The following is a 19,175-nucleotide window of genomic DNA, read 5'->3' as shown; positions in this document are numbered from 1 at the left end:
ACTTCTTATTCTAAAATCTATATTAAATCGAAGATTATATTTCTATATTCGATAGCTTTAATTCTTATAGTTATTATTAATATCGCGATTAAATTCGTATAATAATAATACGCCTTTCTTATTAACGAATATCTTTATATTTGATAGCTTTAGTTTCTATAATTATTATTAGTATCGCGATAAATTCAAAGAAATAATAGAACCTTTTTATTAGCGAGTATTTCTATATTTAATAACTTTAATATTTCTATAGTTATTATTAATATCGCGATTAAATTCATATAATAATAGTACGCCTTTCTTATTAGCGAGTATCTCTATATTCGATAGCTTTAATTCTTATAATTACTATTAATATCGCGATCAAATTCGTATAGTAATAATATATCTTTCTTATTAATAAGTATTTCTATATTTATATAACTTTAGTTTTAATAGTTACTATTAATATCGCAATTAAATTTATATAGTAATAATATATCTTTCTTATTAGCGAGTATATTAATAATCGTAAATAGCTAAAATATAATAGAAAATAGTAGATAACTCTTAAGTAATATTCGATTCTAAATCTATAGCTTCTTTATCTTATCTAGAAGTAAAGATATTTATATCTAAAATTTAAAATAAGTAAATTCTAATATATAGTTAATAAATATCTAGATATAAATCTTCTAATACTTCTCGCTAAGCGTTTAACGCTTAAAAAAAGAATATTAATCTTTAATTACGCTTATATAAATCTTTTAAAAAAAGCTATATATTAATAGAAAGTCTTAATTTATATTAATTTTAATTATAAAGATAATTATAATTATAATTTTAAATATAATTAGATATATAAGTTATAAGACTTATTACTAGCTAATAAATAAAAAATTAAATTCTATTAATTATTCTATTTAATATCTTATTTATTATAAAAATATAGAGTTATCTTTTAAAAGCGAAACTTTAAAAATAATAGTCGAATAATATAATATATATATAATATAAAATCTTATAAACTACGCGTTAAAAGGAAAGCTTTAAAATTATAAAATTAATTAAAATTTAATAGCGATAAATCTCGTATAAAGCTTAAGTTATAGCTCGCGTTAGTAATATATAATAAGAATAATAATAGCTAGAAGAATATATTATCTAGTTTTTATTAATACTTTAATATTATTAAAGTAAAGGCGATATCTATTAAAGTAATAATAATATTTATTAAAGTAGCGGCGGTATCTATTAAAGTAGCGGCGATATCTAATAAACGCTTTACTATAACGCTTTTAAATAGATTATTACCTCGCGTAATCTAAAATAATATTAGCTTTTTCGAGAAGCTATTAATAATAAATTAAATATATATAAATTAAGCTTTTTACGCGGCCTATCTACGTATTAACTTAAAGTTATTAATAGATAAAAAATAAATATATAACTTAACGTCTATATTATACTTTAAATATTATTATAATAATATTAGATTACTTAAATAGAAGTCTAAGATATAAAGAAGATAGTCTTATAAAAAGAAGAATTAATATAAAAAGAAAGTCTTAGAGAGAAGGAAAAGCTTAGATATCTATCGCGTATACTAAATATTTAGATTATTTTAAATTATTTAGTTTATTTTAAATATTAATAAATAATATACTTTTTTTTTAATTTTAAAGATTTAAGCTTAAGTAAATTATATTTATTAAGCGCTATTATCTAGTATAATCTTATCTACTTCTATAATATTTATAATTATTATTATAGCTTATATAAATTAAAAAATAAGATATCTAAAAGAGCGAGTTAATAAATAATTATTCTTATCTAACTTAATTAAAATAAAATTATTATAACTTATTAAAATTTTCGCGTATTTTATTTTTATTTTCTTTTCTTTATATAAATAATTATTCTTTTAATTTAAATTTTATAATTAAAATAGTATATGATATATATTCTCTATATTTCTAACTTCGATACTTACTAGAATTAATGCACTTTTTAATAAAATAAATATTAATTAAAATTAAGTATAGTTTAGTATTTATAAATATTTATATAAATCCTTTTAATTTCTTTATATATATTTATTAATTTATCTTTTTATAGCGATTAAAGTAGAAGATATTAAATCTAATAATTTATTATAACGAGTATTAAATATTAATAATAATAACGATATTAAAGAGTCTCGATATAGGTTAATTAGATAATAATTAGATTTTTAATTAAAATAAAAAGCGAAGAATAAGCTTAATAAAAATAAAAATATTAAGAGATCGCGATAGCGAATAGATATATTTATATTTAAGAAGAAACTAATTAAGAAAGTAAAGAAAGTCGATATATTAGCTATTAACTATACTATAGCTTATAATAAGTATAAAGCTAGATATATTAATATATTATAATTAAAATAGAAGTAAGCTTTTAAGAAAATTAGATAAAATATAATAGATAAATAATAAGTAATTTCTAATTCTAGTTATTATTCTAGTAGACTTATATTTTAATAATATTATATAAGAAAAATATATAAGCGTAATTTAGAGAAAATCTAGAGTTCTATTTATTACGTGAATTATTATATATATAAATAAAAATAAAAGCTCGAATTAGAAGAAAATAGATAATATCGAAGCTAAATAAAATATAAGTATTAAGAATAATTCTATTATACGCGCTAATAATTAAATAGACTTTATCTTTTAAGCTACTCGAAAGTATAATATAGAATTTAATAATAAGCTCTATCGTAGCTTAAATATAATAGTATTAACGCGTTAGCTAATAAATATTAAGCTATTATAGAAATTTTAAGATATTAAATATAATTATATCTAAAAGATAAAATTATAAATCTTTATTAATATATAATTAATTTAATATATAATAATGAAAAATTTATTATAAAAGCTATACTATCTAAGTTAATACTTTAATCTTAATTATTATTCTTACTATTATATAAGTAATATAAAGCTATCTTTTATTCGAGTATATCTAATTCTTAATTCTAATTATTATTATAAATATTATTAATTCGTTCTAGAATTATTAAATTTACTTTTATATATTTTCTATATCTTATCTTTTTTTTAATTAGATAGTGATTAAACTCTAAATTAAAATAAATATTTAGAAGAGAAAAGTTTATAAGTACTTAATTGCATAATTTTATTTCTTTTACGCTTCTTTTAATTACTTAAATAATTAATAATATATAATTATATCTTATAGTTATATTTATAATAATTAATTAATTTAATAATTAAATTATATAAAGATAAATATATTTTTATTTTTAATTTAAATAACTTAATTAAAATAATCGCGAGATCTAGATTCTTTTTCTATAATATAACTCGCTTTTTATATATTATATAAAGATAAATATTTATTTAAATAGAAATTATTAGAGCTAATTATAAAGCGTAGTAATAGAAGATTTACTTTTAAATTAATAAACTAGAAAGACTTCTATTATCTTATATAATACTTTAAAAGCGAATCTTTAAATGCGATAGCGCTTTAATAGATTTTAATTAAGTATAATCTAATAAACTAGACGTTAGAAAAAGAGTTTTAAAATTATAAGATTAATTAATTTTTAATAATAATAAATCTCGCGTAAAGCTTAAGCTATAGCTCGCGTTAATTATATATAATAAGTATAATAATAACTAAAAAAATATATTATCTAATTTCTATTAACGTCTTAATATTATTAAAATAAAGGCGATATCTATTAAAGTAAAAGCGATATCTATTAAAGTAATAGCGATAGCGATTAAAGCGATAGCGATATCTAATAAAGACTTTACTCTAACGCTATATCTAGCACTCTAGAATAGTATTAACTTTTTCGAAGAGCTATTAACGATAGATTAAGCGTATATAAATTAAGCTCTTCGCGTAACCTATCTACGTATTAATTTAAAATTATTAAAAGATAAAGAATAAATATATAACTTAATAACTACGTTATACTTTTAATATCGCTATAATAATATTAAATTATTTAAATAAAAGTTTAATATATAAAGAAGATAGTTTAATAATAAAAAGAATTAATATAAAAAAAAAGTCTTAGAGAGAAAGAAGAGGGGAAGAAAAGTTTAGATATCTATCGTATATACTAAATTTTTAGATTACTTTATATTATTTAGCTTAAATTAAATATTAATAAAGCGCTTTCTTTTTAATTTTAAAGATTTAAATTTAAGCGAATTACGCTTATTAAGCGTTATTATCTAATATAATCTTAACTACTTTTATAATAATTATAATTATTATTATAATCTATATAAATTAAAAGATAAAAGATTTAAAAGAGCGAGCTAGTAAGCGATTATTTTTATCTAGTTTAGCTAATATTAAACTACTATAACTTATTAAAATTTTCATATATTTTATTCTTACTTTCTTATCTTTAAATCTTACTATCTTTATAGAAATAATTATTCTTTAAGTTAAACTCTATAATAATACACTTATAATAATACGCGATATATATCCTCTTTATTTCTAATATCGATACTTACTAGAATTAACGCACTTTTTAATAAAATACGCTTTGATTAAAATTAAGAATAGCTTAGTATTTATAGATATTCGTATAAGCCCTTTAATTCTTTTATATATATTTATTAATTTATTTTTTTATAATAATTAAAGTAGAAAAGACTAAGTCTAATAATTTATTATAATAAATATTAAATATTAATAACGATAGCGATATTAAAAAGTTTTAATATAAGTTAGTTAGACGATAACTAAACTCTTAATTAAAATAAAAAATAAAAAATAAATTTAATTAAAATAAAAATACTAAAAGATCGCGATAGCGAATAAATATATTTATATCTAAAGAGAAGCTAATTAAGAAAATAAAGAAAGTCGATATCTTAGCTATTAACTATATTATAATTATTAAAAAGTATAAAGTTAAATATATCGATATATTATTATTATAATAGAAGTAAACTTTTAAGTAAATTAGATAAGATATAATAGATAAGCGATAAGTAGTTTCTAGTTCTAATTATTATTCTAATAAACTTACGTTTTAATAGTATTATATAAAAAAAACACGCGAGTATAATTATAAAGAAGTTTAGAGTTTCGTTTATTACGTAAATTATTATATATATAGATAAAGATAGAAGCTCGAATTAAGAGAAAATAAATGATATTAAAGCTAAATAAAATATAAGTATTAAGAATAATTCTATTATACGCGTTAATAATTAAGTAGATTCTATTTTTTAAATTATTTAAGAGTATAATATAGAACTTAATAATAAGCGCTATCGTAATTTAGATATATTAATATTAACGCGCTAGTTAATAAATATCGAGCTATTATAAAAATCTTAAAATATTAAATATAATTACGTCTAAAAGATAGAATTATAAATCTTTATTTATATATAATTAATCTAGCGTATAGTAATAAAAAGCTTATTATAAAAACTACGCTATCTAAATCGATATTTTAATCTTAGCTATTATTATCGCTGTTATACGAGTAATATAAAGTTATCTCTTATTCGAGTATATCTAATTTTTAATTTTAATTATTATTATAAATATTATTAATCTATTCTAGAATTATTAAATATACTTTTATATACTTTCTATATCTAATCTTTTTTTTATATATCGCGAGAAGATAATTTAAAGAAATATAACTTATTATATTAAGCTATAATACTTTTAAGAGGATATTAAGAGATATATTAACTTTTCTAAATTAGCGATTTAATAGAAAGACTATAATTATAATACGTATAATTTTATATTAGATAGCGATATCGAAAATATATAATAAGCGTATAAAATTATCGTCGATAACTTTAATTATAAAGTATCGATAGATTTCGCGCGACTAATATTAGAGAAAGATAAGCTTTTCTTATTACTAGTAGATATAACTCGCTTTCTTTTATATATATAAAGTAATAAAATATAATCGTATTTAATTCTATATCTTATTAATTTAGCGTAATTATTAATTAGAATAATAATTAGAATAGCTACTTCTAAATATAGAAATTCTAATTAAGATATTTTATATATATATTATATTATAATATAATTCTATAAATATATTATATCGTAATATATATCGTTAAGATTTTATATTATACTAGATATAGAATTCTATAAATCTTAATAATTTATATTATATTAGAGTATAATATAATAGATTAATATCTTATATTATATTATATCTTTTCGACTAGTATATTTTAGTCGTAATAATAATAGACTATTTTAGTCGTAATAATAATAGACTATTTTAGCCGTAATAATAAACTATTTTAGTCGTTTATAGGCTATTTCAGTCTTTTAATAAGAGGCTATTTTAGCCTTTTAATAAGAGGCTATTTCAGCCTTTTATAGACTATTTCAGCCTTTTAATAAGAGGCTATTTCAGCCTTTTAATAAGAGGCTATTTTAGCCTTTTAATAAGAGGCTATTTTAGTCTTTTATAGATTATTTCAGCCTTTTAATAAGAGGCTATTTCAGCCTTTTAATAAGAGACTATTTTAGTTTTTTAATAACGATAGATTATTTTAGTTATAATATATATTATTCTAGTATAACACGTCTTTCTAATATAATATTTAATATCTATTTTAGATAATACGTCTTTTTAACGTAATACTTCTTTCTAGAATAATATAATATATCTTTAAAGTATAATATTCTTTTTAGATAATAAGAGTAATACTTTATTTTAAAGTAATATAGCTATTCTATATAGAACTTATATATTATATTAATACGTATCTCTATTATTTATAATCCTTCGCGATATTTCTCTTTATTACTATCTTATTATTTAATAACGAGAGTTCTTTATAATAACGAGAGTTTTTTACGACGACGAGGATTCTTTATAACGACGAGAATTCTTTATAACGACGAGGGTTTTTTATAACGAGGATTCTTTATAACGAGGGTTATAACTTTATATCTAAATTAATCTTATAGAAAGCTAGCATTATAGCGACTTAGTCTATATATTCTATAGATTAGACTTATAGTAATAGCGAGATATAGTAGTAGAATAAGATATAGTAGTAGAATAAGATACGGTAGTAGTATGGTAGTAGAATAATATGATAGCAGCGAGGTATAATAGCAGCGTTAGAACCGGGCTTATAACCTATTAGAATTTCAGGTATATAGTATATAGAACGGACGGATTGATTCTTTAAAACCTCTCCGGGGCCAGGTCCTAAATACAGTACAAAATCAGGTGGCTGGAAAACATGGTGGCTGGAATGCGCGGGAGCCACATTTCAACAAACCTGTCTACTGTTCCTCAACTTCTGCTTCCAGCATTCGACCACTGCATATTTAGGTCTAGTTGGCCATCTCCTTGACCAAATATGTCTTTCAGCCAGACATCGTCTGAAAAGTCCATGTACATTTCACCCCGTGTCTTATTTAGGACGATGTTGTCGCTCACCTCCATAGCTGACTTAGCGTCCCACCAGGTTCTGATAGACCCGAGACCCCGAGCTGTCCCACTGAAGATGTCCTTGTCTTCTGACACACCACGATCCAGATCCCTCACCACTTTAACTTGACTTAATTTCTCCATGATATGTCCCAAAATGAGAGAGAGATTTGCTGTGTCCCGTACGAGTCCTCTGTCCCAAATTGGATCGTCGAAGGTGAGCAGTCTGAAAAGGGCTATGATGCAATGGGCCATTTGCGTAAAGATGGGGATAGAAAAGCCGGCGAAGGAAGCTGGAGAGATGGTGAGGAATAGATCAAACCAGCTTTTGGTTGCGTATAGACATGCGTAGAGAGCATCGAGCCTTTGGAAGCCTGGACTATTGAGCACAACTGGTGCTTTCGAGAAGGCAATTTCGTGTACTTTAAGCTCTGTGCTGTAGAGATGTAAGAGCAAGACATCTGTAAAGCCGTTTGTAAGCGTATCATGGGACGATCTAAGGTATTCTCCTACCATCTCTATGAGTCTTAGGGGGGACTTTCACTTTGAAGTCTTGCAATTTCGCTTGTAGTGCCTTCAGATAGAACATTGGTGGCGCCTTCGCGGAGCTGGTGGAATCGTCATGTCCCGCATATCCTGGAGCTTGACCCAGCTGTTCGACGATGAGTTGCAGTTGCACCAGGTCAATCAGAAGTGCATCGGTCGGGTGCTCTTTGTTTTCGGCTAGCACTACAAGACAATCATCTAGATATGGAGTCCAGCGAAGAGCGTCAAGTCGCTGAAAATACGACGAGACACTAGTCCTTGTTAGCCATCTCTACGCTTGCAACCAGGTGTGGGTGAGGTTCCGCACACTGAGCTGAGTAGGAAGCAGCCGAGTACTGCTCTCCGCTCCTCCACTGTCCGTGCTGATGGCGTGAAGGGTTTTCTCGGGCATCCTCGCGCGTCGAGGTTCAGCAACATCTGGGTCGGTTCTTTGAGCGGTGGCTTATTCAAACCAAGATTACCGACCAAGGCCATGGCAAGCTGGGTGGTTTGAATTATTACGAGTTTATCGTGAATGTGGTAATGGCCCCTGAACCACAGAAGTATTCAACTTTAGCACATGCTCGCCTATGATTCGAAAATTACGTACCATGCTACAAAAACGAGAATACCCAAGAGTAAGTCGATATTGTTTCTACCTTCCACAAGTATTTCCCTTCCCATCGTTATCTTTATCTCTGTTGCAAGGGCCTTTTGCTGCACCGTAGATCTTGATGCGATCGACATTATACAAAGCCACAAGAATGGACGGTCACGACGAAGCTCACGGGCGGTAGTAGACTCTGGTACAATGATGAAAGGGAAGTAGGTTGCCATATAGGGTCGAAATAGATTGAGACACTCCTCTGCTTCCTCAGATGATGGTTCAAGACAGCGGACGAGCGAACTTTGGGGGCATTGGTATATCGTAGACCTTGTGCCTGAAGCTACGTACGAAGCATCTGGGTCAGAGGTGGGCGAATGAAGGCGAAGGCCATCCATCGAGGGACGGTTCCAGTTCAGCCGTTGGATTGAGCGGGGACCAAAGTCCCCTTCACCCTCCGGACTAGCAACAAGAGATTGCCATGAGTCCGAGGACGGCTCAGTCGAAGTCGATGCGGTTGATACAGGGGCACTTTGGCTGGCTATCGATGTGGAAGCAGTAGACGATTGCAAGGGCCTATACAACCCATCAAGCTTTCCTTCTAGCCTGTCGGTTTTGGTACTCGATGGCTTATTGACCTTCTTGCGCTTATGGACAGTCTGTAAGGGTTGGCAGTCTTTGTTCAGCCTAAGGCACCTATATTGTGTCAGTTTGATGAGTTATAATCATTGAATTAGGCACACAAGACACCTTCCGCATTTGGCACCGACGCCATTACCTGTATCACACTTTGCTTTCGCTCGAGCGCAATTTGAGCAGGCCCGACCGTACCGGGATGGAGCACCAGCAGTCGGCGCTGGCATCGACTCCATGATTGCATGAATTGATTTTACCTTTTCGAGCGACTTAAGGCGTGATTGCTTGCGAATCGTACCAAGTCGGCCCTTGACTTGGAGGGGATGGTCTGGTCAAGTGACGAGGCAATCAATGAATATGGACGAGATGTCCGATGTTGTTGGATTTCGTATTCTGTATTTGCTTTTCGAAAGGAGAATAAATATTGAAAGATGGGAGGAGGAGAAACGGAGAAACGGAGTTTGCTGTTTCTCAATGCCGCCGACGCGCTGACAAACGTTTTCTGTTTCATTGGCTACAGGGGGGTATGACGGAATCGGCTCGGCAATATAATGTTCCGGCCCCCCAAAAATGTAGAGTCTGAGTACGGAGTACTGAGGCTTGTTTCATTGGCCCACGCTAGAATCTTACGTCAGACTTGGCGATACGGCCCAAATGAATGCATGGAAATACGTGCCCAAATGTTTTGCATCCCCATAGAAAACGTAGGTACGGATTACACAGGCACAACAATAGGGTAACCCACGAACTTGATGTATTGGAGGAAGGATGTAGCTATCCAATCATCATTTGCACTGCTGACGTCCCTGCGTGTGAGGTTACACCTGGCAGGATGGACATCACTTTAAGGTCGGCAGGGCGGTTTTACTAATCATCCCCGGAGAGTCTTGGCAAGATTGTAAGCGAAGAATATTTCGAAAATAGTAACAGTATATAGGGTATAAGTAGCTATAGTGTAAAATAAGATCGTATTATAGAGACATTCTAGGAGTATTTTTTAAATATTTGGGCGTGTACTGGGATGGGAAACACCCAGCAGTATCAGCGAAGTCAATCAACCAATGTTAGATATTCGAGGCCCTTTCTAGATCTAAGCAGACCAACTTTACCTGCTACCTAAGACATCACTCTGTTACAAGACATCCCGGACAACTTCTTCTTCCTTCTACCGAGTCTCCACGGTGGCTGGAATCTGCGGTATGCATAAGGACATCTCTCATCATATAGAGATCTGATACGCGAGCCTTCATTTCAGATTTCGGGAAGGTATTGAAAATTATGAAGGATGGATGAGATATTTACAGCGTTAAATTAGGGATCTTGTCATACGAGGTGACTGGGATGGCTGGGAGCCTATACTTTGACCGCAGGAGTTTCTGTATAACTTCTTGATCGTTACTACTCATACCATCGCAGTCAGCCTTCATCCATGCCGTTAATATGAAGACTTCTGAAGCGGATAAATCCAGACTCTCCCGAGCAACGTTCTCATATCACCAAAGTACACGTTAAAAATAGCTCCCTTCAGCATTTTGCAGCAAGTTGGCTGTCGCTGCTATGTTTGCCTCTATGTAAGGTTCCATGTCTCTCATATTTCATTTGAAACTGAATGTCTCTAGGTACAAATCTGCCAGAAGACCTACCGGAGCCCCTCTTACCATCAATGGCAACAGTTGGAGAAAGACTTGACGTGCCGTCGATGAAATTCATCGATCCGAATCCCTCCCACTGCGGGTAACCTAGTTCCAGAGTGGTCGTGTATCAAATTATCTCCTACTCCATTTCTTGTGATAGTCTGCTGTTATCCAATCTCAAGTTGCACGACGTCGTCCGCTCCCTTCTACTTCTTCATCGCTTTCCCAAAACTCTCTAGCTTCGTGGTACTCCTCCTTGGCCTTGGCACAAATCTCCACCACTTCCTTTTCAGCTTTGGCGAAGACCTTCGCAAGCTCCTCGTTGGCTTTTTTTATAATTTCTTCAGTGGCCAACTGGATTTCATCTCTCAGTTGCTGCCCACTCTCTCGAGACTGCCGGTCCTTAAGCTCTTTGAGTTCGGCCTCAACATCCGCGAGTCTCTTTTCCAGAATTCTGACTGAGGAAGCCTCCCTGCTTGCTTGCTCATTGTCCTTGAGAATGGCAGCGAAATGTTTCTTAATCCACTCCTCAGCCGAAGACAATATCTTTCTAAGATCATTCATAGTAAAGCTAGTTCCGCCACTGATGTTGAAAGCAGACAGAGCGACTTCGACTTTTCGTTGCATACTGTCTTGGTTGTTTTGCGGTGTGTTGGCAAGAAAGAGGACCAGGCGTTCTCGGTGTGTGGGTGTTAGAGTTTTGATTGAAGCTGATAACGTGCAGAGATTGTCTTTGACCGCATCGAGACGAGCACGAAGGTTCATGTAGTACATGATTGCCCTAACGTCGACATCATTGAGGCCCACTTTCATTTTATTCTCCACATTCTCCACGATTACGTGCTGTGCTTGGCCGAGAGGTTTTTCCTTCTCTAACCCGGAGCTCTTGGCAACTAAAATATGGCTCGCTGGAACGACGTGTACGGCATGCGAGTGTACACGCACTTTCTCATTGCACCGAATCCCAACTTTGCACACAGGGCATTTGTCCTTGTGCTCATCTGGTAGGGAACTCCAACACCCTGACCCGACAAGGTGTTGACATGGATGAAGGACATGCAGCTGTTTCTTGATGCACCCATCAGACCCGATAATCCAGGGTTTGTCGCACACTCCGCAAGTCAACTGACTGTATGGGTTGCTTCGTAGTTCTCGAATGTTGATAGAGACTTGTCCCGAAGGGAATTTGATAACCATTCTGATCTGAAAGGACAAGCTAGAGGGTATGACTGAAGTTCTGGCTTCCTTGTCAATATTCGCGGCGGTGGTGATGACGATGTTCTTCTGAAAGGAGGATTTTTGAAGGAGTCTGGGTGATTGAGGGCGATGGTTGTTTGGTGATGAATTATCGTACGGAGTAAAATCGTGGGTGTCGTCGCTTGGTGAAAGGTTGATGCCCGGGGTGTTGAGATATAAGAAGAGTGAATGTGTTAACAGTCAAAGATCAGATCGTTGTCACGCGTCTCCATTTTGAAATTCCCGTACCTTAAAAATCTCCGACGACACGGCACTTCTGTGTGCTGCTTCTAAGTGGAAGGCGAGTGAGTTTACAGTCGTAGCCATGCCACAGAGGAGATTATGGTTAGGTTGGGGAGAACTCCTTGGAGGCTCAGTCTTATTGTATGGAGTGATTTTCTAGTTTGTGATATAGCTTGCCGCGAGACACCTACGCGTCTACGCGGGTATGTTGTGGGCCAGGGATGGGTGCTTTCTCATTCGGCGTGAGGATTGAGGGGGGGCGTTATCTTCGAACTTTTCTCTTCTTAATTGAAAGTGACATAGGAATTTCAAGGTTAGTCTACTAATTGTTGTGCAAAATGCCGTAGCTTCTTTCTTGTGTCCCTGAGATGGAGCAAGATCCCACTCGCATAGTCCAATAGGACTACATGCACCCGTTTTCGGAGATCAGTTTTATTAAAAAATACCCCTCACAAAGTAGCGGTTGATGATCTTCACTCTCAATGCCACACCCACCGCCTCCTCGAAGCCTTTTTCCTTGCAGACCAGGAGCCGTACATACCCACAGAGCATCCTAGAACGCCTTTGTCAAAATATCGCTCACAGACAGTCCTGGATACTGCTCCCCTGCTGGCCTGTTGTAGGGAGACCAATGCCCGTTCTCCATACCGCCGACATGGTTCTCGTAGAGAGCGAAAATGTTGATGCCGAAGGCCTCAATGCGGGCTTCCCCGAAATCTATTACCCCGGTGAGGGTGTCAGCATGTTTGTCTACGAACATGCTGTGGCCGGCAAGATGCAAGTATGTCAAGACTCCAGGCAAAGTGTCTAGAAGGTGGAGCCTTGTGCTGAGAGACGCAATCAGAGTGTGAATTTCAGGAGCCATCTGTCTCGGAGAGTCATTGTGCTCTAGGCGCTGTATAGCTGCATTGGCAGACTCGGGTCTAATTGCTACCCTCGTAATGTTCTTTGGAGTAAGGAAGGTGCGATGCAGAGGCGATAAACTTTGCTAGGCCGATGATGGTTCTCTTTTCCCGCTTCCAGGGGGAACGAGCTTCGTAGAGCTTTTTGCCAGACATAAAGTTGGCCGGGCAGGATGTTGTACGTGTAGAACGGAAAAATGAAGTCGTGATGGTGAGTGGTATTGGCGACGAGGTCTCCGTATATTTTTTTCCTCATTAATCCCTTTAATTGTTGGAATTGAAGAGATGTTATGAATTATTTAGCTATGGAATGATATTAAGATTACTTATATACCATATAAAGCTACAACACATAGTACTGCAGCAGATTCCAACATTGATGTTGAGCTCAAAGGCGCGGAACTCGATGACTCGATCACGCTTCGGACACATGAGCATGTAACTGTTGCATCCCTGGTGGTTTATGAGAGCCATCTAAGGGTTTCTATTCTATTAATACTTCGATCATCGTGGCCGTGCGAAGTATTAAAAGAACGCCCAAATTCCCTCCAATGCTTTATTAGGGGTTGCTCATGCACACCCCCGCTCGTTGAATGTCAACCAACTAAATTCACTCAAATCTGCAATTCATAAGATTCTGCCACTACTGCTCTATATACGCCTTTAGATAGGATGATTCTTCATTTCGAGTGATGGTGGTCAAAAAATTCATCAGCATACCCTCATCCTAGGCATACATAACGCTCAACACGGCCAGTTAAGGTATTCTATATTCGTTCTCATCAGTTCCTCCGCTTAACTCCCGTACACCTCTTCCAAAAACTTTCCAATGATCGAAACACATAAACTTCGAGATGAGGCCACGCTTCACGGCCGAGGTAATTTGATTGTTCACTTCGCTGTCCGGCGTTTTATTGAACGTCACCTTATTTATAAGTACTTCAGGCTTGCTCAGAACAGGTTTATGGTTCACAATGGCCTGGCGCGCAAACCACAAGCCTGTAGCAGCGCTCTCTCTTTGACCGGAGTTGCATACATGTGGAATGGCAAGAAATTTGAAGCCTTGGAGTACAGAAACGAAGAGCAGCTTGACTTCACAGACGACATTTTACACACTTCCAACAACTATCTTGAGACTCACAGACCTTCCAGTCCAATTACCCTTCGCCAAGGCTGATGCAAGCTGTGAATCTTTTACGGAGTACTGCCAGCAAACGACATTATCTCAGGTCTGTGAGGAAGTCAACGGGAACAAGGAATAGCCAGTGAAAGCCCCTTAGTGGTCTTTGGAACGAGGCGCTCTTTCGTCAGGGAGTGCCATCAATGTCAAAACTTGGTAATGCAAAAGGGCATCTACTGATGACTACGAGCACTCTATGTGTCGTCTCTGACCATCGATGCAATGAAAACTGTCGGGCTTTCTAGGGTTAGTGGTGGGACCCTGTTTCATCTTACATCATACAAAATCGTCTATGGGAGATGGTTCCGCGAGTTCTACCATGAATTTTGGCGCTCTGGGGTATGTGATTTCCTGTATTCTTATCCTGCGGTTTATACAACCGCCATTGAGTTAGCATTAATATAATGTAATGATGACACCTTCACATTTTCCAGATGTCAAAGTCACGATCCTGCTGCATAAACCCAGTGTTTGATTTCAAAAGACGTCGAAGCTCAATCGAGTAAATCTGATGGATGAAGTGGGCTTGGGGTTTGATCTGCTGCCAATTCCCGCTAAAAGTCCCAATGATGACTGACAAAGACTCAGCATGCCCGACTATCCAAACTTGTTGTACAAGTCGCGCCATAAGCATGAGCAGACACCATGTTACCGCGCAATTCTACCGTCCCAAAGTACCCAGCACTCCTAGCACAATTCACGAATGAACTTCAACGTTTTTTTGACTTCGCGCGAATGATGCCCATTGCACTTCACATCCAGATCTAGCTTCTTCCTCGCAATTTGCAATGCCTCTGTGCGAAACGTCTTCTCATACCCTGTGATATAATAAGAAGTTAACAAACCACAAAGTAGTACAAAGATGAATCTTAATCAACCACCCCTATTATATTAAGCCATAACCGCTAGTCAATTCTATATTCAAAACTCTCGTAACGATAATAACAAAATATCTTAAACGAAAAAAAAAAAAAACCAAAACAATTAGAGAGTTTAAAACAAACAATTACCACATATTTAAAGATTAAAGCCGTCATCGCTATAAGATAAAACTAAATCACTAAAGCTCACTAAAGGCCCATAAAACCTTTAATTATATATAATACGATATAAAGATAAGAATCCTCTATGCTTAGATACAATATCACATATTATATTATCGATAGTAAGGGGCGACCCACCGTCGATTAAGAGGCATTTCGAAATACTAAGAAAAACAAGATCGCAAGCGAGATAAAAACTTCAAAAAAAAAAAGGTGTAGAACAAAAAAGATTCATCTATTCAGTACACTTTATTATATATAATCTCAACCAAGTATCCAACGTTTCACACACGCTAATACCGGCAACACGCTGCACCTTCCTCCTCAACTCCAAAACAATTTGGTGATACACATCTGCCAGCTGTGAGTAGAAAAGGCGTTGTTCTTCCAGTAGTTCACTGAGTCGGTATAGATCGTGGAGTGAGTTCCTCATTGTTGTCTTGTGGCACTCGCTGATCGATCTGGCTCTCGAGGTTACCCATTATCTGTCGGCTGTTCTGACTCTCCGTGCCAGAATCTGTATTCGACTGACAAGCTGTACAGGTGCACGTAAACCCATAGTTGCTACGACCTTGGTGGCGTTGGTCCCTGCTTTTCAATGAATCCGGATAGCAGTAGTCGATAAGAATCTCAGCATGCTTTGGTATATACACAATTGCATATACTGTGAGTCGGCCCTTTTTGCCCAGATCCGAATTCCATGCACAGTATGCATTTGGTATGCACGAGTGATTGATCCGAGACGCTAGCAAAAAGATTCCCGATCTAGTCTTTTGCCGTCTGTCTTTGCCCATCGCGAAGCTATTCACTTCAAAGCGGCGTTGAGGAGTAGCAGGATTTGGACAGCTAAGTGTCGAGAAGCCCTCGAAGCGATCAAAGGTCTCGTCGACAGTTGTATCATCCGGCACCCAGAAGAGTGCTTCTTCGTCAAGTAAAGGGGTGCCTGGCTGAATGTCTTTGAGGGCTTTCCAGCCTTGACCCTTGCCTGCGGATGTGGTGATTTTGAAAAGCTTCTGGTTAGGGAGGTTTGGAGGAATGGCAAGTCTTTGTAATGCGAGATGCAACTCCTGACGATACTTCGAAGGGTATTGTTTAGCGGATTTCCATCTATATTGAGATGGAATCTAGGCCATGAGAACACTCAGCCAGGTTTCGTCAGTCTGGTCATGTGACTGTGGTAGTATTTGACTTCTAGTTGCCATGATGCAGTAACTGAAAACAAGGCTATTTTGCTGGGAGTTCTGTTGGTTTAAGTATCGCGCAGGAAACCTCAAAATTTCTGAGACAGTCCCAAAGCGCTCAAAGAAATACCATCTCCCGCTGAGGCAATCGATATCGAATGTCTGAGACTCTCAAACAATAGTCAAACCATTCTTTAGAAATCGTGCCACGATGGCCGTATTAGACCGTCTCAGCCAGTGACAAACAAAACAATGGAGTCTAGAAGCCAGTGACTTGGTGGTTCAAGAAACCCTGTTCTGGAAGCGGAAGTCCTGAGACTGCACCCGAAACCATTTTGACCTTGAATGCGATGTTCATGGTACGCCTTCACGCCTGTCCTGGTATAATGATACAGTGCGCGTGGTTGTGTTGCGACAATATCAATTGCTACTGGGCTCCTTAACTGCTATAACTTGCAACGTACCCTGTGCAATGCAAACGGTTAATATGCGTAATCAGCTGAAGGAGCAGACAGAGTGGAATTGTCAACAGCCTGTTATAACCTTTTCAAGGACCAAAGGGTAAGGAGGATACACTGCAAGACTAGGCTCCACGCCAGAGTCAATTGCTAACGGTACAATACCTTTCTACAGATTGAACTCAGAGTAAGTTCCACCTTTAAGCCAACCCCGGTAATGTCTGAGACAGACTCACCTTTTACTTGAGTAAAACAGCATTAAGATGGTCTGTGATCGACATGATCCAAACCCACTGCAGAGGAAAGGTCTTCTATATCCCGATTCGGTGCTCCAAGTAGTCTCTTCGGACTCAGTCCCAATAAAGCTCGGGCCCAGGGACTCCTGTATACATTCCTTGCGCAAGTGGTTCAGACCAAGAGTGAAGAATTCCTGCTGTGGGCTGTGAGGATCTCATGGAGAGGCGTATTGCTTGATGCTATCTACCACACTACCGAACTCAAAATCATAGCACGTCCACTGAAAAGGCAAATTCTGGATAAAGATTCGAGATTACTAGTAGCCTCAACATTTCAGATGACGTGAGACAGGGCTGTGTGACCATTGACGATCAAAAATTGTTCGAGGAACTCCTCGGGATCCAGCTCTTTACGCATGCTGTAGCGAAACAAAAATAGGAGTCAGGAAGTTTCTGGATCGGAATGGTCAACGACGGATTGCGAAATCATACAAAGCTTCCAAAAAGGAAATCAGATTCATCTAGCTGCGAGACTTCGAATTAATGGCACGATTCGGTAAGCATTATATTACAGCGGTTTACGGAGACTATTTCCACGTGTAGTATAAGATCCTAATCATCAGCGATCGCTCCAGAGAAGGATCACCAGGGGGAGAATTGGCAGGCACTTCATTGCAAGGGCGCGTATAACATTATACCACCCATGTGGCAGACTAGACACGTGTAGTGTTGGTAATACCTGGGTATGCAGTTACTGCTATAATGAGACTTATCACTAGATATGGTATTCTTAATGATGTCTAAGGAAGAAGGATATCTATGTACAGAGAAGGCCTTCATATACCAATGACTAGGCCGAATGAGTACTAGCGAAGCGAGAGTAGAGTTACCGACATGTAGCTTGCGGGCAGAGTCAGCGGTGGGCGCATACGATACTGTTAGCTATGTTGAAGGTGTGTCAGGTGGCAATTGGTTACATGGCCACGGTTAAAGTTGTACTAGCGTCCCTTGGCCACAGGCTTCACATAGGATATCAAGCCCACTGTTGGAATTCAGCATCTCAGCCCTGTTAGCTTGGGAAGGACTATAAGTAGCAGTACTCCTCCATAGAAAAACAATAAACCGTCATCAACTTCAACACCCACTCACAACCATGCTCCATAGAATAATTAATCAACCTTGTAACCCTCGCCAGAGACCTAGAGAATGGAATTTTCTTGCATCGACGTAGAACTCACTTAGCTCTAAGCTGGGTAGACCGTGGTCTATCTCAATATCAGACCTCATGGGGCACAATGACGACGCCCATCCAATCATATATAAATCGGGCCAACATTTCTACCTCAAAAGGCTGAGAAATTGAGATTCCCGCCAGCATGTTAGTGCTCGCAAACAGTGAGGCCATACAGAAAACAACGCATGCACAAGTAGATATGTAGATAGATGATTGGGCATATCCAACACTGGGGCAGCTAAGACCTTTCTGGACATGCAAATAGTCCAGAAAAGGCCCCCCAGCGCTAGAAAAACTCCCATGTCTAAGCGACATGCCCTGGAGTGAAAATGAAGCTATAGCTATATAGGTGTGGGTGGGAGGGAGAACAATGATATGGCTCTGAAAGAGAACAATTCGAATGAAGAGCCCACTACAGGTGCAGTGGCCATACAAATAGTACTCGCCATGTCCACCTGTCTCTCGCCTATCGCATATCGCATAATGATGGGACGGCTGATCAAACAGCCACCAACGCTATGGCCTCATAATGGACCCACTAACCCACAGTCCCACTGTTGCGATTAGTGCTCGCAAATAGTGAGGCCATATATAAAACAAC

The 19,175-nt window shown here is 35.7% G+C and overlaps 4 protein-coding genes across 4 annotated transcripts; all 4 read right to left on the bottom strand.

Annotated features, from left to right (window-relative positions):
- Positions 1-7,324: 7,324 nt before the first annotated feature.
- HO173_012626 (uncharacterized protein) lies at positions 7,325-9,463 on the bottom strand (the record flags this gene model as incomplete). The annotated part of the gene is made up of 5 exons (XM_037314461.1): positions 7,325-7,923; positions 7,976-8,259; positions 8,316-8,537; positions 8,598-9,287; positions 9,342-9,463. The coding sequence occupies 5 exons, from the start codon at positions 9,461-9,463 to the stop codon at positions 7,325-7,327; spliced, it is 1,917 nt and encodes a 638-aa protein (XP_037158663.1).
- A 1,575-nt stretch (positions 9,464-11,038) lies between these two features.
- Positions 11,039-12,058, bottom strand: HO173_012625 (uncharacterized protein; the record flags this gene model as incomplete). Its single annotated transcript, XM_037314460.1, has 1 exon — positions 11,039-12,058. The coding sequence occupies one exon, from the start codon at positions 12,056-12,058 to the stop codon at positions 11,039-11,041; it is 1,020 nt and encodes a 339-aa protein (XP_037158662.1).
- Positions 12,059-12,893: 835 nt separating this feature from the next.
- Positions 12,894-13,398, bottom strand: HO173_012624 (uncharacterized protein; the record flags this gene model as incomplete). The annotated part of the gene is made up of 2 exons (XM_037314459.1): positions 12,894-13,057; positions 13,275-13,398. 2 exons carry the CDS (start codon positions 13,396-13,398, stop codon positions 12,894-12,896), a joined length of 288 nt encoding a protein of 95 aa, XP_037158661.1.
- Positions 13,399-15,860: 2,462 nt separating this feature from the next.
- On the bottom strand, positions 15,861-18,180 carry HO173_012623 (uncharacterized protein; the record flags this gene model as incomplete). Its single annotated transcript, XM_037314458.1, has 2 exons — positions 15,861-16,589; positions 18,166-18,180. The coding sequence occupies 2 exons, from the start codon at positions 18,178-18,180 to the stop codon at positions 15,861-15,863; spliced, it is 744 nt and encodes a 247-aa protein (XP_037158660.1).
- Between the last annotated feature and the right edge of the window lie 995 nt (positions 18,181-19,175).

Source organism: Letharia columbiana (genome assembly GCF_014066305.1).
Source record: "Letharia columbiana isolate WasteWater2 chromosome Unknown Sc0000086_s0, whole genome shotgun sequence".
Taxonomy (NCBI): Eukaryota; Fungi; Ascomycota; class Lecanoromycetes; order Lecanorales; family Parmeliaceae; genus Letharia; species Letharia columbiana.
Note: the sequence above shows the minus strand (reverse complement) of the source record. Positions and strands in the feature narration are given on the sequence as shown.